This window comes from Thyridium curvatum (genome assembly GCF_004353045.1).
Source record: "Thyridium curvatum strain D216 chromosome Unknown NODE_10_length_634906_cov_78.760910, whole genome shotgun sequence".
NCBI classification, from domain to species: Eukaryota; Fungi; Ascomycota; class Sordariomycetes; order Thyridiales; family Thyridiaceae; genus Thyridium; species Thyridium curvatum.
In genome coordinates, this window is record NW_022156765.1 from 282,389 (window position 1) to 307,135 (window position 24,747).

Sequence of the window (24,747 nt, forward strand, 5' to 3'; positions counted from 1 at the left end):
CAGATACCCTTCTACTGTACATACAGAATCCGTTTGTATTGGCATAATGAAATTAAAAAAAAAAATGAAGAACAAAAATCGAACAGAGACTGAGGATCTTTTCCGTCGTGATTGCTGTTACCTGATCTTACTCCCGCTCTGTGCGAGAATCTGAGCTTGGAAAATGTGAACATCTCATCTGGCCTGCCTGTTTGGCTCAACTGTAATTTGCCAAGCGCGGAATCTCGGCTGCAGTGGCAGACACGGGCCGGCGTATCACAGCACTCAATTCAATGATCACACGCGCTTCCTTGGAGACGTCATTTTGTCCGTCTAGCTCTCACATCTTTTGCTTCCTCTGTACCAAAACTCACGTCACAGACATCGCTGCCACAGATGTACGTGTGGTATTGTCATCTAAGCCTGTTGTGATCTCATCGGCCATCATAGTGAAATCATCCTCCCTGTCTCTGACCCCCTCCTCACCTTCGCTCAATCTCCCAGCAACGATGAAACCATCACCATTCGGCATCCTCTCCTTCGCCGCCCTCACCGCCTCCGCAGCCGCCAGAACGCCCATAACATCTGAGTCCCCAGAGCAGATCCTCTTCCCCACCGCCGCGCCCGCCGGCCCCGACGGCGCAGCGTGCTCGTCCGCCTCGGACTACACCTCTCTCTTCCGAGGCACGCCCGCGCCGACCCCCTCGGAGCTCTCCTCCGCCCTGCGCTCGTACGAGAACCGCCTCGTGGGCCGGTCGTGCCTCTTCCAGGGCCTCGTCACCAGCGGCGACTGCCGCTTCCCGCCCGCCTCGCGGTGGTGCGACTTCACGACCGCCGGCGGCGTGTCGGATCGGGCCGTCCTCAGCCAGTTCGGCGAGTACGTGTCCTCCGCGTCGAAGTGGTGGGCCGCGAGCAGTAGCTTGCTGGTCGACGTGGCGGCGGGGTGTCCCGCTGCGTGGTGGGAGGTCGGCTGGCAGGGGACGCAGCTGCAGGGGCTGAACAGGACGGTTGGGTTTGCGAGTTGCGGGAGGGTCGATGTCGATGCTGCTGTTACAGGTGGCGGTGGTAGTAGGACGATGGGGACGGCGGTGTGGGGGACGCCGACGACGGGTGGGAGTCCGGGAGGGGCTGGGACGCCGACGCCGACGGGTCAGACTAGCGGTGCTTCAACGAGGATGGGGATGGGATATTGGGGGGTTGTTGGAGTTGTGGCTGCTGTCTGGTTAGAGGTGATGTGAGGAGAGACATGGAGATTCTGTCAGCCATTGTTGCGCTATTGATACCAGTTGCCTCAGTGCAAGTCATGATGTCCATGATCTGTAAAGAATAGCCGTGTCTGCTGTTTGACTCCCGCTCCCGCTCCCCCTTGACCCAAGTTGGACGTCCTTCTCGTATATACATGCATTCACAACTCCAACCGCGTGACCATCTTCGTCATTGCCAGTTCCTAAACCAGGGATGCTGCAACGCATCAGCCGCACTGATCCTCGCCTCCGGCCGCAGCTGCAACATGCGCTGTAGCAGGTCCAACCCCAGCCCGTCGAGCTGCGGAATCACCACCCCGAGCTCCTGCGTAGCGTACACCGGCGACCTCAGCGCTGGCCCGTACCCCGGCAGCAGCGAGATGCCTGGCCAGGTCCTCTCCGACGGCGTGCCCAGCAGCCGAAAGATGCGCTGCAGCTGGTCGTCGTCCGTGCTCCCCGGGAACAGGGGCCGGCCGGTGAACATCTCGGCGATGATGCAGGCCGTGGACCAGACGTCGATGCTGGTGCTGTACGCGCGGTTGCCGAGCAGCACGTCCGGGGCGCGGTACCACAGCGTCACGACCTCGTTGGAGAAGGTGCTGACGGGGATGCCGAACGCGCGCGCGAGCCCAAAGTCGGCGAGCTTGAGCTGGCCCCTGCCGTTGACGAGCAGGTTCTGCGGCTTGAGGTCGCGGTGCAGCACGCGCTTGGCGTGGCAGAAGGCGATGCCGCGCAGCAGCTGGAGCGAGAAGGACTTGGCGACGGCCGGGTCCAGCGGCTGGCCCGCGCCGCGCGCGTCCATGTACTTCTTGAGGTCCTGGTCCATGAACTCGGACACGAGCAGCAGCTTGTTGTCGGTGTGGATGACGTCGTGCAGCGCCAGGATGTTCTCGTGCTGCAGCTCCTTCATGAGCGAGATCTCGCGGATCGCCGTCGAGGGCGTGCCCTCCTCCGAGTCGATGTAGATCTCCTTGAGGGCCACGAGCTCGCCCGTCTGGCGGTTGCGGCCTTTGAAGACCTGTGCGTGGCGCGGGTGGTCCGGGTCAGCCCGTCGTCATATGGATCGGCATTCACTAGATATGGAGGTTAGTAACGGAGCTAGCTCACCGTCGCATAGGTGCCCTCTCCAAGCTGAAGAGTTGGAAACAGTTAGCGACGGCGTTCCTTGTTGGATGAGGGGACATCTGGGACGGATATCACCTTTTCAAGCTGTTGAAACGAGCTCGCACTGTGGGAAGACGCCATCGCATCGACCTGGGCGGGTTCGCGCGGGGTCGAACTGAGCTCGCTCCTCAAGTATTCGGGTAAGAAACTTCAAATGTTCGATGTATACGGCTGTTATGATATCAACCAGGCATCAAGAATTCGCCTGGGCTGTCGCTGAGTGATGAAAAGATGCCCTGCATGAGATGAACAAGTGCATATATCTCTCACCGCGCAGAGATGCGAGTGGCAGCATATCAGGCAGGCATCGCTCACCGACCAATCGCAGACGGCTGCGCCTCTACCCAGCCATGGTAACCCGACGAGCTGTTTAATCGCCGCCGGACGTCCTGCATCCCATCGACAAATCCCACCACGGTTGTGTTGAAGGATTTCAGTGGTTGAGACAGCCGGTCACCATTGCTGTCTCGCCATCTCTGGGCGTAATTGCTGTCGCATGGGGATCTCGATGATCTAGCAGCCTTGCTAATCGCCGTTCTTGAGCTTCTGACTTCGATCGGACTCGTGAACGGCTGCAGGAAGAGGAGAAGCCATCTACTTCGGACTTCGGTGGATTCATGATAACATGAATCACCTCTGTGGGTGCCACTCGCGCTGTCTTGGCATCGATCGTATCGCCAAGCATCGCTCGCTACATCGGTCTTTGGTTCGGGAATATTCATCTGCGAAATAGACTGAAGACGAGATGTAGTCAAGTTACGACTATACATGGATCGCCGAGACGCTGTCCTTGATAGCTAGCTTCTGTACGATGATGTGCATTTGGGCGATGCTCCTAATCTCCAACAACCAGCCCCTGAGCGCCTGGAAACTCTTCGTCTCCCCAAACACCCTGCTCTCTGTCCTTGGGGCCCTGAGCCGAGCGCCGCTAGGCTTCTGCATTGAGTCCTGTCTGGCCCAAGGAACATGGATCTGGTTCAGGTCTCGCCCAGGGAGCATAAAGCTCTTTGAGAAAATCGGTGCGTACGCGCCCCTCTTAGCAAATACTCTGTATCAATCCAAGGATGTGGCGACAGTAATCGAAAGCGTCGCCGGCAGCTTGACGGCATGGATGCGCAGCTTTCCCGGCGAACACCCTGTAGAGAGGGCGGATGGAGTGCCTCTCGAGTGGGTTGTGTTTGCTCGCGTTCGGTGGCTGCCCGTGATCTTTCCGGCGGTTCTCTGGGCGGGATCTTTTGTCTTCACGATACTCACCATGCTGAAGACGTCAAGCCTGGGCCTCGAACCGTGGAAGAGCGATCTCGTTATCACGCTCACCCATTCCACGGACGCGGAGACGAGCGACAGGCTGCGGCTCGCGCACCGCGATGGTCGTTTGGGGCATGTGGCACGGAACACGGTTGTCAGTCTGGTTGATGACGAGTCAGGCATTGAGTTGAAGGCCGTGTCGGAGTAGTCGATATCCAGTGAAATCGAATTGCTGAACAGCATTACCGCAAGAGCCAGCAACACCACGTCGAAATATCCCGTAGCACACATGCCGTTTCAAAGAGATCAGAGCCAGGCACAGGCAGATCGAACTATTCTCGAAGTATTCACTTCCGGGTGTGCATGTGATATTCCTCCGTTTTCCTTTACGGAGGTCTGGCAGTCGGCAATGGGACCCGAATCAAGGCTAGGGCTCTGGTTAGGTAAGGAGTCGCCCGCGCCCCCTCGTCCTCTAAGCAACCAATACTCTCACCCTATACGGTCAAACTATGGTCTTTGGATTTGCTTTCCGTTGTCTTCTTGTCAAGACCCTTGGGTGGCTGGTGGATGTGGTGGCCAAGCTGCTCAAACTCACTCAGATCTCCGTGCTACAATTCACGGAATTGGATGGGCCGTGGGAGCTTACAGACGAAACTCTTATGCTCATGGCCAAGATGCTGGCGAGCGGGTCGCGGCACCTGCGCTACATCAACGTGTCACACCTCTTCTGGGAGGTCAACAGGGACCTCGACGGCATCGTCCAGCTCATCAAGCTCGGGCCGCGCTGGCAGCGCGGGATCGAGCTGTTTGACATGATGAGGAGCCGCAGGTTGTATTGGGATTAAGAGCGAAGGATCGCGCTCGCATTCGCATCGACCGCCCGGCCGATGGCTTCTCTGGTTGTCCGGCGGCGGCAGGGCGAGACATTTTCTTGGCAGCAGGAAAAGATAAGGAATATGGTACAAAACGTCGTTGTTTTAGAGTATCCAGGCCTAGTCAGCGTGCGTGTGCTTGACAAGTGGCATTCCAACGAGATCGTTGACGTAATGATGTCAGCCGGGCTAACAGAACCGCCAACAACTCCCACGTTCTGCCTCGAGCTGGATGAAACGGCTACTGCCACTTCTTGAGCTCGCATTCGTATCGCGTTATTAGTCTGTCCTGGGCAAAATGGAAGCATCATCGCTCGCAAAATACAGACCTACATCCCAGCCCATCAGGAGAATACCTGCCAGAGATATAATGACGCGGCTCAAGCTGCTTAGAACTGAACATGCCAGGATGAATTGGTCAGTGCAATCTGCATCATCTGGAGGCAATGAAGAAGCCCGCTGATATCCTCCTTCTTGCCATTGTGCTTGTAGTCTCAACCGGCCTCGTGCTGGGGCTAACCTATCTCCCATGCTACTCGTCACTCTGCTCTGAAGAGTTCCTCCCCTACGAGACGCGCCTTCACATCGCTACCTTCTATGCCATCCTCGCTACCACGGCCTGTGCCCTCCTCCTGCGGGCGTCGAGTGCAATGGCGCGTCGCCTCAGCCAATACCTCTTGGTCCGACGAGAGGTCCCCGTGCTCAAGAAACGCATCAGTGTCGGCGGAGTGGTCCTGTCGATATGGCTAGTCGGGCTTATCCTAGCTACGACGGGATTCTGGCTGCATCCGGAGTTGGAGTTCTGGCAGAGTAGGGTCGAGGTAGTTGGCTGGGCTGAGGCTAAAGTTAGACTTGCCGTCACGGCCATCATCGGGCACCACGCCGACATGCTGCTCGGGCTCGTCATCATCCCGGTCTCGAGGAACAGCATACTCGGGCGCGTATTTGAGTTGCACCAGAGCACGTTGCTGTACGCACACAAACTCATGGCCTACCTGCTGTTCGTTGCCGCCTTCGCGCACGGTGCGGCTTATTACGTGAGACTTTCTTACGAGATGGGCATAGAGTGCTAGACACTGATATCGAAGGCAGACCTTTGTCGGGGCTTTTGCTCACGGAACCGATGCTCAAAAGCTGCAGATCAACATCGACAACCCTACCTTGACGACAAAAGAGTCGCAAGCAAGAGGCTACTACTACTATACAAACCTAGCGTCCGGGATGGTGTCCTTCATCGCCATGGTCATCATCGGAATCACGGCTATCCCTGTTCTCCGTCGTCAAAGCTACCAGACCTTCTACTATTGCCACATCATTCTTAGCATCTTGATCTTCATCATTCTCTCCATCCATGCCAGCACCGACTTTTACTTCCTGCTGCCCGGCCTACTTCTCTGGGTCACGGATTGGGCGTGGCGGCTGGTCCGCGGGGAGACGGGTCTCAAGACCAAGGTCACCGGATCATTGGAAAACGCGGGAGTGGGGTGGTACCGGATTAGACTGCCCCTTGCCGTTGTGAAGCGAGGCAAACTCGGCCGAGGCCAAGACCCGGAGAAGCAGACCGCCGCCATCGACTACCCGATCCAGTGGTACTACCTCAACATCCCATCAGTCAGCAGGCTACAGGGCCACGCCTACACAGCAGCTGCAGTCCGGTCATCATCATCAGGGCCGGTCTTCCTGCTCCAGCGCTGCCAGGGTAAGAAGCTGTCCAAGCTGGAGAAGGAGTGGACGCACAAGCTCGCCAATACGCTCCCGGACCCGGGGACGCAGACCGAGCTCACCGTCCGTGTTGAGGGACCCTACATGGCTTCTGACACGGGGTTCGCTACGGCATCTCAGGTCGTGTGTGTGGTCGGTGGAACGGGCGTTACCGGTGCTCTGGGTTTGGCAAAATGGTGGCTTGCTCATCGGGCGGAGCAACCAGGGAGTTCCTTTGCCTTGGTATGGACCGTGCGGCATCGTGAGATGGCCGAGATTGGGGAGTGGAACGAGCTGGTAGAGAAGGCGGCTTCCCTTGACAACTTTGCTGTTCATCTGCATGTTAGTTCAGAGAACGGGAGGCTAGATCTCAAATCTGCACTTGCAGTTCATCTCGGTATTCAAGCGTCAGCTGGATCTCTTGTTGACGACGATGGGCGACAAGATGGGCTACAGGGCTGGGTGTATATGTCAGGGCCGGATGGGCTTCTAAGTGCCGCAGAGGATGCCTGTCTTGACCTGCAAGAGGAGATACGTCGAGATAGGAAGAGTTCGACCGCTCTGATGCCGCTGAAACAGCTCGACTGGTACGTCGCTCGATGGGAAGTTTAGTATTTCGAATGGGAACAGAATGGGCAGTATCTTAGTCTCACAAGACCTGATTGCAGTCATTCTATGAGAGCAGTTGTGTATTGCAAATCGGAAACTATCCTGGCGTGATTGTCTGAAATCAACATCTCTAAGTCTAGAGTTGTAACTCGGATATTCGCGATGGAGCTGTGCACGCATAGGGGCTGATCAGGGACAGGCCTTCGGCCACGTCCTTGCCCTTTTCGTACCACCACGGCATCCTCTTAGATCTCTAGTTGAGATCGTCTTCTTCCAGCTCGAAACCCTCATATCTGGCAAGGAGAGCGTCATCTTCCTCAAATTCGGTCTCCGGCAGCGCAAATCTTTCGACAAGGTACTTCTCCTCAGAGGACGGGGGTCCGTCAATCGACCGTGTCGGGAGGCCCGGAAGGTTGTTGATGGGGTTTCTGCCGGTGACCATAGTGCAAACGGTAGCAGTGCACTTAGCAACGAACGGCCCAACTTTGGCATAGACACCTCCAATGACCCTTGCAGCGTCTCCGAGCTTGTTAGCCGCCTTTACCCACGCTGCGACCCACCCCGGGGACTGAGAAGCAGTCACTGCAGCCGCGGCAGTGCTGCAGCAGAATGCACCGCTGCCAAGGGTGTAAGCTCCCACAGTGTAGCCCTGGGAGTTGCAAACAAGCGCTCCTGCTGCACAGGCTACCGCACCGAACTTGTAGCTGTGGGGTATTAGCATGGGGAGCTTTGTGCGCGGATTGGGACACCTACCCTGCTTCCGGGCCCTTGTCGTTCCACTTTGGCTCGGGCGCCGGCGCCGGCGCGGCGGTTGCCAGTTGAGTGGTGGCCACGAGGGCGAAGAGTGCGGCAATGTTGAAACGCATGGTGGTAGCCGATTTGTGTGTATGACAGTCAGGGTGCAGAAGAAGAGGCTGGGAAGTGATCAATAGGATATCTTGTGTTTGTCGAAGCTGTATGTTGTTGTAGATGCTGCATACACTCTCGGACTGGCTTGGCAGCCTCTTATATGTTGCTGGCTTTTAACGCTCACTCATCTCCCTCTGCCTTGACACTCCTGCGCCATTGCAACCAGCCCCTACTGCCCACTGTTCTTGCAAGGCATGGGCTGCATCTATTCTCGCAACTCACAATCCCAAAATAGTTCCGGACCACCCCGAAGGATTCAGTTCACATGGGAGAAGGGAGAAAAATAGGAGATCGGCCACTTACATGTACGACGCCTAACCCATAGCTAACAATTCCGTCATATGCTTCTATATAGAGAAGTCATGGACGACGATATGCATGCTGTGCCTTGGTCGGGGCCGATGATGAAGGAGGCGAGACAGTCATGATCGACCAAAAAAAGCCACTTCGACGAACGGGAGAGTCGACTAGCATGGTCAAGCGGAAGGCAAACGTTCCATTTTGTGTCCACTTGCGTTTCAAAGCCAGTTGGGGGCCGTCGATGTAAAGAAAGTTGATCATCAGATGACGATTCTTGGAGTTCAAAACCGGCCAGAATAGTAATTCCTACAGGGTATACGTTTCCTATGCAACTAACGGATCGACAAATGATCCTACGGGGTCTTCTTAATCATGTATGCCAGAGCTGCATTGCATTCAACCTTGTAGAATACCAGCATGATCAACAAGGCTGCAACCAACTCGTCGTACCAGGTCCAATTCTTGCACTATTTTGGTTACTCAGGAGGATTTCTTTTTCTTAATACCGAGTTGAATCCGTGGGGTTGAAACAATTGACGAATCATGTCTTATGGAACAAGAACGTGGAAAAGAATGAGCGTAAGCACATCATGCACCGGTTCGGAGTACCCCTGTCGGTGTACAAGGCAGAGTACATCCAACATGCAGACGATTGTGGCAAACAAGTCCCTTCGATAAAGCTTTCAGCGGATACTACTTATTTTCAGAGCTACAGCAGCTTCGGTAAAGCACTCAAACAGTGACGGAAAAGAATCAGCGGATCACTTACTGTGTTGCCTACTTGTTGATGTTAAGAGCAGCGCTCGGACAAGTTGATGCTCGTTCTTACAAATTTCACTCCTCACATCTCCTCTGACATATTTCGATTCCCAAAGCCATCATCATTATCTTCCTAGACCTGGAAGTTCTCAAACACTACCAACATGCAGTCCTTCATGGAGAAGCACCACACTTCCAAAGAAACGTCCGAGGGTGCATCCACTACCGCTAGCCGTATTGCTGGTAATGTGCAAACCTGCTCGATCCGAGACTTCCAAGTCGACTACCTCACCATCGTCCGCGATTCCGCGACAAGCTATCACCTCGCTCTGACAGTGGATCCTGCCCCTCTGTATCGCATTGAACTCGTCCCCGCATCTACCAAAATCGGCGACATTCAGATCTATTCGGCATCGGATAGCACACTCCCTGCCCTTGCTGCAGCACGCATTTCGGCCAATCCCAAAAACAAAAGCGAGCCTCTAGCCACTATATGCACTTCCTCTCCCACTCAGCCCGACGCGGTTTGGCGTCCCCTGACGCGAGCAGGCACGTTCTCCGCCGTGGATTATCGGAGCGAGATGCCGATTGTCACGGTGCCTGGCAGGCCAGCAACGCTTCACCAGTTCTCATGGAGAACAGGTGGCCTTTCAGACCCGTTCTGTCAAGTGTGGTGGGATGGCCCGCTTCCGCTCGTGCCGGTATCGATGTTTACACAGGATCAGAGAGGCTCAGAGTACGTGTTTGCGACAATCGCGAGGAAGACTGCCACTGCAGGGGACAATTTGGTGGAGATCAGAAGAGGAGGCGGCTTGGAGTTTGAACTGAGCGTGATTCTGGGCCTGTTTGCAATCCTACACTTCAAGAAGGAGCGGCTGTTGTGAGCACCGACGGGAGTAGACGTACACATGGATACAATTCTCCGGCTTGACTTGTTTTCTCGGAGGACTAGTGCTAGGTAAACACAGTGCAGAGCTATCAACCTGTACTAGTTGTCTGTACTCATGGCCCTTCCTCATGAAAATCCAAGGTTCTCTAAGATAGTCATCTCGGACGTGTTGGTGCCGGAATCCCTAGCCTTTCCGAGCTGGTCCGAGGCCCTCCACACCCAACTCCTGCTTTTGGTATGGCGGTGCATTTAGCCTGGTTATTCTTGGCTGTTGCCTGTTGTTGAAACAAGCTTTGTACCGAGAGGCGCAATCGTAGTTCCACCCCGGACGGGATCGCATTAGCGTAGGAGCTCACTGCGCCCCCTATACCGTCAAGAACCAGCACTACGCACCCAGGGCACGCTGCAGGGTTCTTTGGACCCCCGGTGGAAGGATTGACTTCCTTACGTTGATTTGCGCTGCGCTATGTCTACACGTGGTGCCATTTTCCCTGTTCATTTGTCTGCTAGAAACTGGATGACGCCACCGCTTCCTAAACATACGGCCAAGGTGATGTGAAGGCATGTCCCCCAAGTTAGACATGCTCGTAAGTCGTAAGTGCACGATAACTCTATTTTTGAAAGATGAGCCTTGCATATTCAGAGACTACTTTCACGAGACAAAGTGGGCGCACTGGGTGATTCCAAGGATCGCGCCATATCTGGATGTATGATCACCGGGGGCGGTCTGCAGAGTTGTTGAAGATGTCTCCTAATAGCTTTGGCAAACAACCAAGATCCATAAGATATCCCACGTTTCTTTCGAGAATAGGTGATCAACCTCATCGGTATGCTAAATAAATCTTCAATGCTGTAAATAGACCTTGAACGCCGTGAATCCTGACGCAACCTGGGCTCAGAGCTGTCGATGACCATACAGCGGAGCACTCTGATGCCGGCCAGCTCCAACTTGCGAGCCCAAGTCTGAATATTTTGAAATCGGACTGAAGAAACACAATGAAGATGCTCTTCGCGTTGAGGAAAGAAAACTATAAAGATGTCATGACTTCTTGACATCTACTCAGACTACTTTACACCATCACCGCACACTACCACTGCAAATCACCACTCCAAACTACCACTGCAAACTACCACTGAAAATCACTACGACAATCTACCGCGCGAAGCTCCCACAAGAAGCCTTCACAACATCCTGAAAAAATATCAACATGCATCTGAGTCAAGTCACCCTTCTCTTGCTCGCTGCCACCGGCGTGCTCGCCACACCCCTTGGACAGGATCTTGAAGCTCGAGACTCCGACGTTCTTCTCAGCTCCAAGAAGACCAATGAGGGAGAAGGCTTCGAGGTCTGGGGCCGGGCTGTCGACGCTCGGGACGAAGACACCCTCCTCAAGTCCGACACCACTCCCAATGGCGGAAGCTTCGAGGCTTGGGGCAAGCGACAGGCTCAGGCGCTCACCGAACGAAAGACCAAGTGTGCCTCCGGCGTCTCTCCAGTCTGCGACGACAAGAACGGGGGCCCGAACACGCTCTGCCTCAGTCTCATTTCGTACCTGAGTTCCTACAGCTCGCAGACTACCCCGAAAGGCTCCAAGGCGCTGTGCTACACCGGAGCTGATGGAAAGTGCTGCACGAAGTGGAACACCAAAATCAACTACCTGACCTACGGCGACCTGGTCCCCAATGCTCAGACGATGTACAGTTCTTGCAGCGGCAGCAGTGGCAACTCGGGCAAGATGAGCGGAGTGAGACTGCACGGCACCTGCGCCAACCAATGCCTCAACAACGGCCACTCGTGCAAATAAGTTGCGGTGCTGTGGCGGCCGTCTCTGCGCCGGCTGGCCCAGGCGTCTCCTCGGCATGTTCACTTCAGCCACCCCGGCGAAGACGCGCATCGCAAGTCCAACCACCACGACTTTCGTTATGTTTCTCTTTTCTTCATCTAGGATTATCACACTCGTTATGTAGACACAAATATACTGGAAATGGTTCCAAACGACTTCAAGTCAGGGAGGGGTCTCACAGTGCATTTTTCTGCCTCGTTCCTCTGCTAAGAATGAAATGGAAGCTCACCTTGCTGGCAAATATATTCCACGGCCGCCATTCATATCGGCGGTTGTACCCGCGTGATTTTCTACGACCAAAAGGCATAAAGCTGTTGCCGGCCTTCCGAGGAGAGAGGACATTATCAGTGACAGAATTCGTGGTTTGTTTTCTCTGTCCTCAGATACCATCCATCTGTACTCCTGCTTGTCAAATCCGAACTGGATATGACGAAACCCTTTGTTCTGGAACGGTCTGCTGTGGTGTTCTAGCGTTCATTCCAACCAACACCCCTCCACTGCAATGAAACAGCCGCCCAGGCACGCCACTGATGTGCGAGTATGGATGAGCTTTAGTCACCGCATCATGGCTATTGTGTATCGCCTCGGCCGGCTCACAACGCCACCCACTGATTCACCAATGGTGAGTCGACCTACTCATGCGATTCACCAGCTATAAGCATTCAGTGGTCCAGGCACGTACGACGATACGAGTCCAAGCCGGTTAATCACAGACTCTATGTTGCCGCTGCTGAACTCTGAATGGCTACTTAAGGCGGCCATGCCGTTGAGCTGTCACTGAATTTGGGCCAGGCTGCAGAATTCTCTTTGATATTTCCATAGTTCTTCACTCGCAGCTCGGCGCTGAATCTGACCAGCGAAAAGACAGCATCTAAGCCACCGTAATAAGCAGCATCGCGAGAGCAGGAGGTTTTACACGGCCAGCAAAGCAAATATGTGTACACTCATCTACACTTACTACACCTACTGCGGCCACACGTTCTGGAAAAGACGCAAATGTATCGGGGCATACAACATGTGGTATTTGTGTCCCGCAAGGCAATGCGCGGTGGTCAGTGGAGGGTTATACTTTGGATATCCATGCCCTGATTGTCGTCGCGCGCGTTCCTAACGTAAACCTGTGGCCAGGGATAGGTTCAGGGGGCACAATTCTGGGGCCATGGGTTCTGGGTACTGATCTCGTCCTTGGAGGACTTAGGCGGGTGTGGCGGCGGAGGAGGTGCGACCGATCTGTCTGGAACTGCCGATGAGCACACGTTATATGCTACAGGGATCAACACGATGATATTTGCTTGAACAACTCAGCTTTGGACTTGAATTTACATCTTTGGTCTTGCAAGACAGTATCCGTGGTCAAAGCGGTTGCTCAACGCCTGAGTCGTTGAAACGCAGGTGCATGTCCTTGTGGCTTGTGAAGTGGCTCCCTCGTGACCATCTTGTATACCTGGCCTCTCTACCCTCTTCAGTCGCTATGAGAGAGAGTTCTGGACCCGTATTCACACAGATGATGTTCCCCGAGGCACCAGAGCGCTTGGTCACTTGACCCCGCACGATGCTGAGGTGCCATCTAGATTCGTTTCGGGTCGGACGCGGTTCGTGTTGTGATTGGTCTGGAGCAGGGATGGCCATGCACGATCACCGCTCTGCAGGTCATACCGGAGCTCCGATTCGCCCAACCCTCGCTCAACCCTCGGGTGGGTGACACGACTGTTGCCAAGAGCTTCCAACTTTCGAGGCAGGGGCTTACTCTCTCCAGGGGCCGCAAGCAAAACGAATACACATAGCCGACGACAAGGCGAGGGCTCCTGCCCTCTTTCCAACTCACTGCGAGTCATGTCCTTTTCTACCACGACGCACCCATTCACGTTCAGAAAAGGCAACTGCATTCATTCAAAATCGCATCATGGGGATCTTCACCGCGCTCCCGAACGACCTGAAGGAAGTTGATGTTATCATTGCTGGAGGTATGGCTCAGTGCATGGACTCTCTAGCATAAGAGGAGTGACTGACCCATCTTTGCGCTCCAGGAGGCACGGCGGGATGCGTCGTTGCTGGAAGGTTGGCGGAGGCCGACCCCAAGCTCGCCATCCTGGTCATCGAAGCCGGACCCGACAACTACAATAGAACCGATGTCGTTAACCCCTTGCTCTGGCTCTCGCATATCACTCACCCTGAGCGGAACACTCACCATTACTACCCGGCAAGCAAATCGGTGCATCTCGGCGACCGCATCCCCGTGGTAAGCACTGGGGGGCTTCTCGGCGGCGGGTCTTCCATCAATGCTTGCATGTACACAAGAGCCCAGCGGTCTGATTTCGACGCCTGGAATACGCCAGGCTGGACTGCTGATGAGTTGCTCCCGTTTCTGCGCAAGGTGAGGCACCTTCCTCTCTCATGGATCGAACATCACTGACACTTCAGCCTCTCATAGCTCGAGACATATCACGGCCCTACCGACGCACCGGCTACCCACGGCACTAGCGGCCCTGTTCAGGTCTCGTCGGGCACCTTTGTCAACAGTGCCGTCGAGGAGGATTTTGTCGCTGCGGCATCGGCAACCGGATATCCCGAGATTGTCGACCTGCAGAACCTCAGCTCCAATAACGGCTTCCAGCGGCGGTGGCAGCGGTGGATCAACCAGTCTGGCAAACGCCAGGACGCGGCACATGTATACCTCCATCCGCGTCTCCAGGACGGCAAGCATCCGAATTTGCACGTCCTCGTCCAGACCCGTGTGGTACGCGTGCTGTTCTCCGAGTCTGGGGAGGGGAAGAAGGCGAGTGGCGTGGAGGTGGTGCCGGACGCGACCTGGCAGGCGGACCAGACCGATCGCGCTCCCAAGACTGTCACAGCCCGCAGGCTGGTCATCCTCTCAGCGGGCTCTTTCGGAAGCCCGACGATTCTCGAAAGGTCTGGCATCGGCTCCCGCGAAGTGCTACAGCGTGCAGGCGTCGAGGTCGTAGCGGAGGTTCCAGGCGTCGGGGAGGGCATGCAGGACCACGCCGCGGTATTGACGCACTACAAGACCAACTTGGCCCCGGGCCAGACCTGCGATGAGATCTACAGCAATCGAGTCTCTGTCGCAAGTGCGCTGGAGAGTGGCGATAAGAGGCTTGGATGGAACCTTGTCGACTTTTCCGGCAAGATCCGGCCTACTGACGAGGAAGTGACTGCTCTCGGAGCAGACTACAAGGCAGCATGGGACCGCGACTTCAAGGATAAGCCCGATCGGCCGCTCGCTCTCGCCATCTTTGTCTCCGGGTAAGCGATGTTGCTGTAGGCAGGCGACCCAGTTACTGACGTGACGCAGCTTCTTCGGCGATGTGACTGTCCATCCGGTGGGACAATATGCCGGCGTCGTTCTCAGCCTAATGTACCCCAACTCCAGAGGACACGTGCACATCACCGGACCTAACGTCGAGGACCCGTTGGATCATCAAGTGCCTTTTCTCGGTGACACCGGAGACATCGACCTCAAGTCGCACATCTGGGGCTACAAGAAGACGCGTGAGATCATGCGCCGGACAAACATGTATGCCGGGGAGGTGCCTCTGTGCCACCCAGTGTTTCCAGAGGGATCACGGGCTGGCCTCGCTGACGCCCCAATCCATGGCTCTGTCAAGGACGTGGAGTATACTGCGGAGGACGACGTGGCCATCGAGTCCTTCATCCGGGACAGGGTTGCCACACTGTGGCACTCGCTCGGCACGGCAAGGATGGCGCCGCGAGAGAAGATGGGTGTCGTCGACGGGTCGCTGGATGTCTACGGTGTGACGGGGCTCAAAGTCATGGATCTGAGCATCGTTCCGAGCAATGTCGGCGGAAACACAAACAGCACGGCTCTCTTGATAGGCGAGAAGGGGGCATCACTGGCTGCTGAGTATCTAGGCTTGGGGTCATTCAAGTGAGAAGGCTTTGGTGGTCTTTTTCTCATTTGTTGATGTGAATCATTGCTATTCGATGCCTGAATTCTATCCAAGAAACCAATGGTATTATCATTATATTAGTATCCCAGCCTACCAGTGGATCATGCTCGACGGTGTGTAATCGTAGACCACGGGTTAGTCCAGCTTTCTCGTCCGGTCCTCTCGCATCTTGCCTCCCTGGTCTGGCCGTTCCATATATCATTTATCACTTAGACTCGAATGTGTCCTCATCCCAGCCCAATTCTCTCCGCAGCTGCCTGCGGACTGCGGAGGCCTTGCTCCCTTCAATCTTCTTCGAGTTGCCAGGTTGGTGGGGTTTATGAACAACCATTGACGCCTTCAAGTCAGAACCTGGCGCCGGTACAAATTTGAACTCGGATCCGGTGCCGGGGATTACCGAAAATCCGGCTTCCACCATTGCCGACCCGAAGTTCTTCCATGATATTGCTCCCTGCGCCCTGCGGGACTTTGCAAATAGAGTATCAAAGACGTGCTTTGCAGATCGAGAGACTTTCAGCCGGGCCTCGGCCTTGCCATCAGCATCTTCTTCTGACGGGGGCTCTGTCTTCTTGTTGGAGGAATTATCGGACTGGGATGGGCTCGGCTTGAGATCTTTACTGGCATTTTCAACCGGTGTTCTCCGAGGATCGTGCTTCTTCCCTTTGGCGATGATCGGCTCCACCACTGGCTTTTTGACGATGGCCTGCTCCGCCACCAGTGGATAGACATTCTCCGTGCCGTGCTGTGACTTGTTGGCTTTGGATACTGCTTGAGGGTCAGTAGGCTGAGCAGAACTGGCCCGTGGCTTCGGCTGAGGTAGCTGCGCCGGTGCTGGGAGACGGTCTTGCCCTGGTGGTTGAGTGTTGGCAAGTTTCACCGGCTCCGGCAACGTTTCTGTGTCTCTGCTTCTCTCGTTTGCCTGGGCCTGGGCCTGCCGGACGGCCGAGAGACATTCCTCAACGATAGCGTCGTATGCGGTTTGGATAGTACTGCCAACCTTCACCACCATGAAATCGTCCAGAGCCTGCCTTGCCTCTTCTGCGACGCCCGGCTCACGCAAGTTCCCAGTAGGGGCCGCGAAATCCTGAAGATGAAGATCCACTTCACACTCGAGCGCATTGATCTCCGCCTCCAGTTTCCGGAACCGAGCGGCGAAAGAGTCTTCTCTCTTCAGGTGCGGGTTGGGAAGTGGCAGGAGTTGATGAAGGGAGTGACTGCAGACGACTGCAACGATCAAATCAAACAGCGCTTCAAACTCTTCATCATACAATCCACCATCCAAGCCAGGCAGTGTATCATCGTGTTCGTCCCAGTCCCGCAGCAGTTCTAGAGCCTTTGGAGCGGTCGTTTTAGATCGACACAGATCCACTAGGCATCGAAGGCGACGTGGGCATTCGGGTTCATCCTGAGGGTTGTGCTTCATAACGATCACAGGATTCCCCAGCTTATCGTATTGGCCATGCCGCCGGGTAAAGTATCCAGCGGCTTCATTGATTTGAATCATCTTCCGTAAGCGGCTCTGGTGGTAGACGTAGCTGTGCTGCAGGGCCGTGGACAAATCGGAAAGGAAACATTCTTGACGCCCATGACTGGCTGGCTGTGAGACGATCAATTCCAGAACCTCATGGATGTATCTCCAGATAGCAGTTATCTGTAGGGATTCGTGCCACAGCTGAAAAAGCGCCCTACTGAGGAAGCGGTCTGAAAGCACGGGCATGACACAACCATCCTCGTCCCAGATGAGGCCCGGGTGGTTGTTGAAGTACCTGCGAACAAAGAGCTCCAAGTAGCCGCCATGTTTTAAGTTGTCGAGATGCTGGTTTTGTAGTTCCAGGAACCCCCTTGAATATACGGCTACATTGGCAAAGGTCGTCAGACTGTGCGTGTGAAGGACTTCGGACATGCACTCTCGCCGAGTCTGATAGGGATATGGAGTCTTGGAGACTGTGGTACATCGGCTTTGTTCCCCTGCCTCGAGTAATATGTCCTCGACGATCGCTAAGAGAAATCGGAGTACGCTGCGTTGCCGTTCGAACACTAGATATCCGAAAGGCTCAGATACACATTCTCCACGATCCAGGAGGGGTTGAAGTTCGGGCTCGAGGTCGTCTGTCCCTTGCATCCGCTCCCGAGTCTCCCCAAAGTTCTCATCGTCGAAGAAGAACGTGTATGTGTCCCCCTTGTATTCTTTCTGGAAACAGTCTTGTAAATGTATCCCCATCTGGGGCGCTTTCAACACGAACTGAATTGCAAATTCCCGGTCGCCCGGATTGCCGTTGGGGCCCTCCAGATACTGATCTAGGAGTGTCGTGGAGGCGCGATGTTGCAAAATGTCCAGCAAACGCCTGGGACTTTCCTTGAGCGCTGAGACTTCCGCGGCAAATGAGCAGTATCTCAGCACACCGCCCAAGGTTCGACCACGGCAATTCTTAAGACCCGTCTTAAGACCCGGCAGCAATGAATCGAAACATTCCTTCTGCTTCCGTGGTGTTAAAGATCCCCAATATTTTTCGATGGCTGGCCAGTGTAGTCTTAGCCTCCGGGCAAGGTCCTTCTGTAGGGTTTTTACAGGACCCCAGCCCGAGTCGTCCTCTATCACCACCGGCTTCTTCTTTGGTGACACCATAATACCTATCCTGAAGTCTCTGGAGTTGACAACAAGAGAGATTCCGGCAAACTAAGATAATAGTTTGCAGGCGGCAGAGGAGCTTTTGCTAGTGGCAACTTCCAAGGCTTTTCACCCTGCCAAGAAGGTATACTGAGAAATGCAGAGTTGAGAAAATGAGATGATGTTGGTGCGCTGATCTGAAGTCAGAAAGGAGGGATGGCTTTCCGTCTTTTATAGCCATGTTCTTTGCGAGAAACAGCATCTATAGGTCTGAACAGGGAGCACCCCAAGGCCATGAACTTCTATGCATGTTGTGCGGTGACAAGGCTATGGATTGAAGATAGACCCAATTTAGTGACTTCTAGAGCTGCCTATTCTCAGTGGCCCCACTACGTTCAACTCCTCTGTCCTACCTTTGTTCCCTCAACAGAGAAGGGGAACAAAACCCAGTCCAGCCTGGAATTCTGAGCCATGACGCCGTTTTTCCAAGCCAGTCCTGATGCTTGATGGAGGACAATTTCAACCCTTGTATCTGTGTCAACATGCTGTTTGATAGCTGCACATTTCACCGATCCTGATAGTTTACAGGAAGAGCAGCTATCGTCTAGATGGTGAACTGTAGCGACATTCGGGCCAGCATCCTGCTCCTTAAGGTCCATGTAATTTCTCGTTGTTCCTATTGACCAGACTGTAAAAGACGAGGAGACATACCCTACAGTAGGTAGACTTGAAATAGGTCGCGGGTCGGGTCGCGGATCCTGACTGGTGGAGTTTGGACTTGCCTTCCTGACCGCACATACCCATGCCGACTTTGTCTCACACCGTAGTAACACCAGTTTTTCGAGCAAGGCACTCATGTTATCTTTGGCGATCTTGAGAACCCTGGGCGGGGTAAGAACAAGTTCTTTGTCTGAAACATTTCCAGTCCCGGCCCTATGCGTGATTGTGCTCGAACAAATGCTGGAGAGTCTTCAGAAGGAGGGGATTGAAGGGTTTGTCGCCTCTACGATCGTGAGGTGCAATTCATCAAGTCCGAATCTGGATCTCCATCATGATCATCCATCACGTCCGTTCAAGGCCAGTGATATATATCAACGGAACCCTCAAAAGTCCGGTGGCTTGTCTGGGAGCTCAATGATGATTGGGCTTGGGTAGATGGATCTGCAGTATTATGTATGAGCAAAACAAAGGGCACTTGCCATGTCCCAAACAAAGATGATATCCAGCAATACGCACAACATAAGTTCAACAAAATCCTTTCATGGCCCACCATGAGGGCCAAGCAAAGGTCAAGGGTACGTCTGCATGTTGCTCTTTATCTCATTATCGACAAGAACAAAGCGCAAAGAGCTTTAATTCTTTGTTCCAAACAACGACGAACAACACCAAAGAGTAGTACACAGAGCACTGGCCCATCTAAAACACGCTGTAACAAGCATAGAAAACAACAATGACGCCTCCCACTGGTCCATCATACAGACTGCAATGTCGCGTCGCTCCACCGTACACTCGCTTCAGTCTTTGCGCGTAGACGAGTATTATGTGCCCCTAGATTAGAGACCTGTGAGGGCGGTGCAGGGTGAGAGGCCTGCGGACTCGCATGTCCAGGTGAGGCAGGAAATTGTAGACGGATCCAAACTTCCACATGACGGAAAATCCCAGCTCGGCCATGGCGGCCTCAAACGAAGCACAGGAGACAGAGCCTCGTGACGGTGACCTTACAAATAGCGTTCTGAATACCTCCACAGTAGGCAAAGAAACCTGGAAACGCTAGAATCAACTCAGATCACCCTGCAATTGACTCCCTTGCTCTGACACAGAGGCTACCTGAGATTCCCACTTTGCCCGCCGAGTCAACTTGATCTACCCTAAGGCAGAGATCCGACCTAACCACCGCGCACATTGAAGTTCTTGTTTTGATGTGCATGCTTATATATAGAATGTGTGAATAATCATATGATCAAGGTTATCTTTGACAGTTTTTGAAATGTTGGAACGGCTGTTGATTGGGATCATCTGGATTCCTGTCAATTATATCGGCAGGGGAACCCTTTCATGAGCTAATATTTGAGACTAGGGTGGAAGGAGAATAACCCATGCCCAGCATGCATGTCCCGTGATTGACTACATTTCATTGAGTCCTGTGAACAGTCTGATAAACCTGTAGGCTCGCAACTCAAAACAACAAAGGCTAGTCTTTGCTAGAATCAATATGTCTCCTAGCTGCCTGTATTGCAACGGTCGTGGCTGTGGCAAAAGGATTCGACCTTTTGTCAAAATAAGATGATCGCAAGCTTTGACTACTGCAAAACAATCGAGACGGTGACGCCTTGGCTGGTCCAAGACTTCATGCGAAGTTCGGAGATGATATTGGTTGGTTCCTCGCCAGTATGTGTTTCTGTGGCTACAATAATGGGAAATCCTCATCTATATCTATGATTTAATGCTGAAAGACAAACCTCAAAACGAGTGCTACGCCTTCACCACCATGCCAGGGTACGCGGAGTCTGTCAACTAGTCCAATCTTTACACTCAACTCCTGGCAACATTTCCAAAGAAAGAACAACTCCTCAGACCTCGTCAAACGTGTCCTGTCCCCACCCGTACTGCGTCTTGAGCCGGGAAGCGACATGGATGACACGGGATCCTTCGAAGCTGGTGCTGTGCGGCCGGTGGATTGTAAACAATTTCGCAGGGCCCATGCTCCTCGGAGGTGTGAAGGTGAATGCCGATCCGCCAGCGGGCTTGACGCCAAAGCCCATATCGACCATAGCTGACTCGAACGATGTCCAGGAAAGAGACCCTCTTGGCCGGGAGGACTTCTCGAACAGGGTTTGGAACACCCGGGCTCCCGCGGACGAAACCTGTAGGCGCCGGGCTGGTGCGTCGCTCGGTCCGGCAGGCTCGCCGTGGGCGTCGGGTGCGTCGTGCTCATTCCCCAAGTCGAGATCGCCAAAAAGGTCGCCGATTTCGTCCATCCAGGTTGGGGTTGGCCGTGTCTTGTTCTTTTTCTTCTTCTTGTTCTTCTTTTTCTTCAATGGCTCCTGCGGCTCCGGGTGCGGCTCCTGAAAGCGGGGAGCGGACAAACCTCCCTGGGCAGCTTGTTTGGCCTTTTCATCAAGCTGCTTCTTGGTCTGCAATACGTCTTGCATCGCTTCCAGGAACACGTCCTTGTAAAGCTGCCGCATAGCCTTTCCGGTTCTGTCTTTGACGAAGTCGTTGACTTTCTCGACGACAGTCCTGGCTTTGTCGTTGGCTCGAAGCTCCTGAATGGGCCAGCAACGCTCCTCACTGAGGTCGAGATCAGCTTGGACTTCACACAGCTTTTTCTGGAGCACCTTCCACCTGCCTAGTAGCCTCTGACCTTTCCTCTGAGACACGGGAATATGCCGCACAGCCTCTCGGTACAGAGCGATCGCCTCTCCGAGCCCTTTCAGGGCGCTATACTCCTCCCAGCACATCCTCTCTTTTTCGGCCGGGTACTGGTCATGAAGAGTATTAAGCTTATGCAAAATGTCGTAAACATCGTCTGGATGTGTTTCCGGCTGGCAGAGGCGAAGAATATAGTGGAGTTGAGCATCTTTTCTGATCAGCTCTTCGGGATCTCCCCTTATCACGATGCGGTCCACCCCGCCCTTCACTGTGCTCTCGACTCGTGTGAAGTGGCCAGAAGCAATGTGGAACATAACTTGCCTCCTGAAATAGTCCCTGGCAGTAGAGAGATGCAGCCCCACGACGTTGGATAGCTCTTGGCAAAGTACCGCGTGAAAGGCCTTTGCGTCATCTCTTGATAGGAGTATCAGTACGAGCATCCTTTCCGTATAGGTCCATACCAGTTCCGCCGCAAGTGTTCGACAGAGCGTGTTCCAGATTGCAGTCCCGACCACAGAGGATCGGCTGAAAACGCTCATGCCATGCTTATCCGGAACAAGCACTGGATCGGTTGCAGCGGAGCCTTGCGCCTCCGAAAGCAGGAACTCCGGTTCAGTAAGGTGCTTCGTCCTGATGGTTTCCCAGTAATATCTTTGCATTGAAACTTGTTGGAGAAGGGCCAGCTCTGGGTCACTGGTGTCCTCTACGCGGAGCTGGGGTTGTCCTAAGACACAAAGCTTAATTCCTTTCCGGATTAGTTCCTCGTTATCGATGAGGACGCGAAGCATTGTGTAAAGGAACGACAGTATCACGTGCTGGCGGTACATGGCATATATGCCAACCCCCATAGGCAAGGAACATCGCCTAGTCGATTGACTGTCGAGTTGTGCGCTTGGCTCCTGGTCGCATATCTCCCCATAAGAGTCTTCCGTGAAGGAGAGGTATTGATCCTGGTCGTATGAGAGGGGTCCTTCATCATGCAGCCCCTCCATATCACAATCCATCCGCTCCATCCATTGTTCAATGAACAGGACGTCTCCCCCCGTTGTAGGTCCACAGCGGTCTTGGAGTTGGTGCACCAGGGAACTTGTCGCACGCACCTTGATAATGTCGAACAAGAGGTTCTTGGTTGGCTCAGTCAGCCCTCGAATGTTGAGTTCTGGTGTGATTCCGAAGTACCATTCGGAGGAGACGTCACGCTGATGTCTTGGGAGGGGTTCTCTCCACTTCAGGGCCTCGATAAGGTGTCTTCTTGTCTCTCTATCGAGAGTAGCCCAAAGATCTCCGAGAGCGGGCCCCTTCTCTTCGTAATATTTCATCAGCCTTGCGTGTCTCTCCTTGCACAAAGGGCCGAGTTGATCAAGTGATTCGCCGGTTTCGGGAGGCATTTTGGAATTGGGTCGGTCGTTGTGGCTGAAGGAATCGAGGTTGGCGGGGATCACCATGATGAAAATCTTGGAATCGTGTCTATTTATCCAGATACAGAGGCTCGGGAACAAAGGCTGCTACTGTGTTGAAACTGAACTGGGTCGACAAAGGGTGCAGTGTGGAGTGTGTGTACAGATACATAGACTGATAGGACCTCGGCTTGAGGGGAGACACATTTCAGGGAGTTGATGAAAGGGCATTGATCAAACTCGAGAGTTTTAAGAGATCCGGCCGTTTTTTTTTTTTTTTTTTTTTTTTTTTTTTTTTTTTTTTTTGGGCAGCTTCAAACAAAGCCATAACAGCATGATTTTTCACACACTATTGTCAAGAGCAGTTCGGTCAATTAGAAGTAGAACCACTTTCAAGAAACTATACTTGGCGAGTTTCTATTGATCACGCACGATTGTTAAGTTGACAAAGCCGTCCATGACTCTGTAGGGCACCATCCTGCAGCAGTATCCATCCATCATGTATCGCCGGAAGTCGGCCTGCGCGCGGGCGTACTCGAAGGCGCAAACGTTAGCCAGCTCCTCGAGCAGCACGGCCTGGTACTGGGCATGCGGAGTGATGCTGAGCTGCTCGAGGAGCAGCTCGATGATCTTCCACAGTGCCATGCCCCTCAGCTCCTCGCGGACGGAGTCAATGTAGGCGATGTTGGCGTAGCTATCGCTGGCGCAGCAGCACGTGCCCTTGCTCCGGAGGCCACCCCTACATACTTGGTCGTGACAGGCATTGCGGATCTCGCATCGCTCGACAGTGAAGTCTGATCCGCACATGAGAAGCTCGAGGCGATCTACGTAGCCGGTCCCTCTCCCTGGTGTAGGTTGCCCCAGCCTCAAAGCAGAGGCGACGGTTCACCACGTCCAGATCCGCCCACATGTACTCGATAATCCCCCGGTGCAGGCGGAACAATCGGTTCAGGCTTCGATCCGGTTCGATCAATTGGACTCTGGTGTATTAGTATCCTTCGAGCAACTTGTCGCAACCGGCGGAATTGTGGCGTCAGAGGCATCCATGATGCTTGAGATGTCGAGTTGGATGATTGACTCTGACATTCTGGCAATCTTCGGTGGTGGGTGGGAGCGGCAAGCAGGTCAAGCCTCTGTGGGAAGGTCGACATGCAAGGCTGATGGCTGTCTGGGATGGAAAACGCAGCCACGTCCGACGTCGTTGAGATATTTGAACACTAAGAACCTGAACAGACGTCAGACTCACGTCAGTACAGGCCTTCAGTCTCAGACCGAGCAGAACCCAACTCAAGGGATAGTTACCGGTTATTATTTCACAGCTTGTAGATGTCTTGTGTGCTGTTGAGTCTTGACAAGCCAGATGCCACGTTGAGGTCGCGCTGGAAAGATGGAGATGATGGGTGTCAGAGGAGACAGTCAAAGAAAGGCAAGGCAGGCCTGACGCGTCTGCCAAAGGAGGGAAATACAGAAGAAGGGCGATGAGGAGACAACACCTCCGAGAATCTTCTCACTACTGTGACTGTTTAAACGAGATTGTCATTCGCCTGTTCTTTGAGTCTTGACATTCACGACAGAACACGATAATTCAAATTCACTTTTCTGATAGCCTAGACGACGGGGATTTTCGTCCTAAAAATTATTTCAAGTCTTGGGAGTCCCGCTGGCATACCTGTGATACAGCGCAACGGATACTAGAGGGCATTCCCATTGTTATATGCCAAGGTATTGGCTCCCACACACTGTGGGAGAGCATGTAGGATTGAGGGCGCAAGAAGTAATGCATTAATTTCAACATTCCTGATTTGTCTGCCACCATGTAAGTTCGCAGCTTGGTCAATTGTGGCTTCATAGTAAAACATATATTTTCGCAAACATGAGAAAAGCTACCTCCCTGTTGACCCCAAGCAACAGTCTGAATAAGATCCC

The 24,747-nt window shown here is 53.8% G+C and overlaps 10 protein-coding genes across 10 annotated transcripts; 5 read left to right on the forward strand and 5 right to left on the reverse strand.

Moving 5' to 3' along the window:
* Positions 1–497: 497 nt before the first annotated feature.
* E0L32_002515 (uncharacterized protein) lies at positions 498–2,473 on the reverse strand (the record flags this gene model as incomplete). Its single annotated transcript, XM_031136713.1, has 3 exons — positions 498–1,026; positions 1,589–2,241; positions 2,453–2,473. The coding sequence occupies 3 exons, from the start codon at positions 2,471–2,473 to the stop codon at positions 498–500; spliced, it is 1,203 nt and encodes a 400-aa protein (XP_031000369.1).
* A 1,671-nt stretch (positions 2,474–4,144) lies between these two features.
* On the forward strand, positions 4,145–4,480 carry E0L32_002516 (uncharacterized protein; the record flags this gene model as incomplete). The annotated part of the gene is made up of 1 exon (XM_031136714.1): positions 4,145–4,480. The coding sequence occupies one exon, from the start codon at positions 4,145–4,147 to the stop codon at positions 4,478–4,480; it is 336 nt and encodes a 111-aa protein (XP_031000370.1).
* Positions 4,481–4,953: 473 nt separating this feature from the next.
* On the forward strand, positions 4,954–6,820 carry E0L32_002517 (uncharacterized protein; the record flags this gene model as incomplete). Its single annotated transcript, XM_031136715.1, has 2 exons — positions 4,954–5,544; positions 5,600–6,820. The coding sequence occupies 2 exons, from the start codon at positions 4,954–4,956 to the stop codon at positions 6,818–6,820; spliced, it is 1,812 nt and encodes a 603-aa protein (XP_031000371.1).
* A 250-nt stretch (positions 6,821–7,070) lies between these two features.
* E0L32_002518 (uncharacterized protein) lies at positions 7,071–7,683 on the reverse strand (the record flags this gene model as incomplete). The annotated part of the gene is made up of 2 exons (XM_031136716.1): positions 7,071–7,521; positions 7,571–7,683. The coding sequence occupies 2 exons, from the start codon at positions 7,681–7,683 to the stop codon at positions 7,071–7,073; spliced, it is 564 nt and encodes a 187-aa protein (XP_031000372.1).
* A 1,266-nt stretch (positions 7,684–8,949) lies between these two features.
* On the forward strand, positions 8,950–9,669 carry E0L32_002519 (uncharacterized protein; the record flags this gene model as incomplete). The annotated part of the gene is made up of 1 exon (XM_031136717.1): positions 8,950–9,669. The coding sequence occupies one exon, from the start codon at positions 8,950–8,952 to the stop codon at positions 9,667–9,669; it is 720 nt and encodes a 239-aa protein (XP_031000373.1).
* Positions 9,670–10,882: 1,213 nt separating this feature from the next.
* Positions 10,883–11,479, forward strand: E0L32_002520 (uncharacterized protein; the record flags this gene model as incomplete). Its single annotated transcript, XM_031136718.1, has 1 exon — positions 10,883–11,479. One exon carries the CDS (start codon positions 10,883–10,885, stop codon positions 11,477–11,479), a length of 597 nt encoding a protein of 198 aa, XP_031000374.1.
* A 1,942-nt stretch (positions 11,480–13,421) lies between these two features.
* E0L32_002521 (uncharacterized protein) lies at positions 13,422–15,426 on the forward strand (the record flags this gene model as incomplete). Its single annotated transcript, XM_031136720.1, has 4 exons — positions 13,422–13,482; positions 13,546–13,892; positions 13,950–14,779; positions 14,829–15,426. 4 exons carry the CDS (start codon positions 13,422–13,424, stop codon positions 15,424–15,426), a joined length of 1,836 nt encoding a protein of 611 aa, XP_031000375.1.
* Positions 15,427–15,649: 223 nt separating this feature from the next.
* E0L32_002522 (uncharacterized protein) lies at positions 15,650–18,070 on the reverse strand (the record flags this gene model as incomplete). The annotated part of the gene is made up of 1 exon (XM_031136721.1): positions 15,650–18,070. One exon carries the CDS (start codon positions 18,068–18,070, stop codon positions 15,650–15,652), a length of 2,421 nt encoding a protein of 806 aa, XP_031000376.1.
* A 2,552-nt stretch (positions 18,071–20,622) lies between these two features.
* On the reverse strand, positions 20,623–22,869 carry E0L32_002523 (uncharacterized protein; the record flags this gene model as incomplete). The annotated part of the gene is made up of 1 exon (XM_031136722.1): positions 20,623–22,869. The coding sequence occupies one exon, from the start codon at positions 22,867–22,869 to the stop codon at positions 20,623–20,625; it is 2,247 nt and encodes a 748-aa protein (XP_031000377.1).
* Positions 22,870–23,238: 369 nt separating this feature from the next.
* On the reverse strand, positions 23,239–23,585 carry E0L32_002524 (uncharacterized protein; the record flags this gene model as incomplete). The annotated part of the gene is made up of 2 exons (XM_031136723.1): positions 23,239–23,515; positions 23,569–23,585. The coding sequence occupies 2 exons, from the start codon at positions 23,583–23,585 to the stop codon at positions 23,239–23,241; spliced, it is 294 nt and encodes a 97-aa protein (XP_031000378.1).
* Between the last annotated feature and the right edge of the window lie 1,162 nt (positions 23,586–24,747).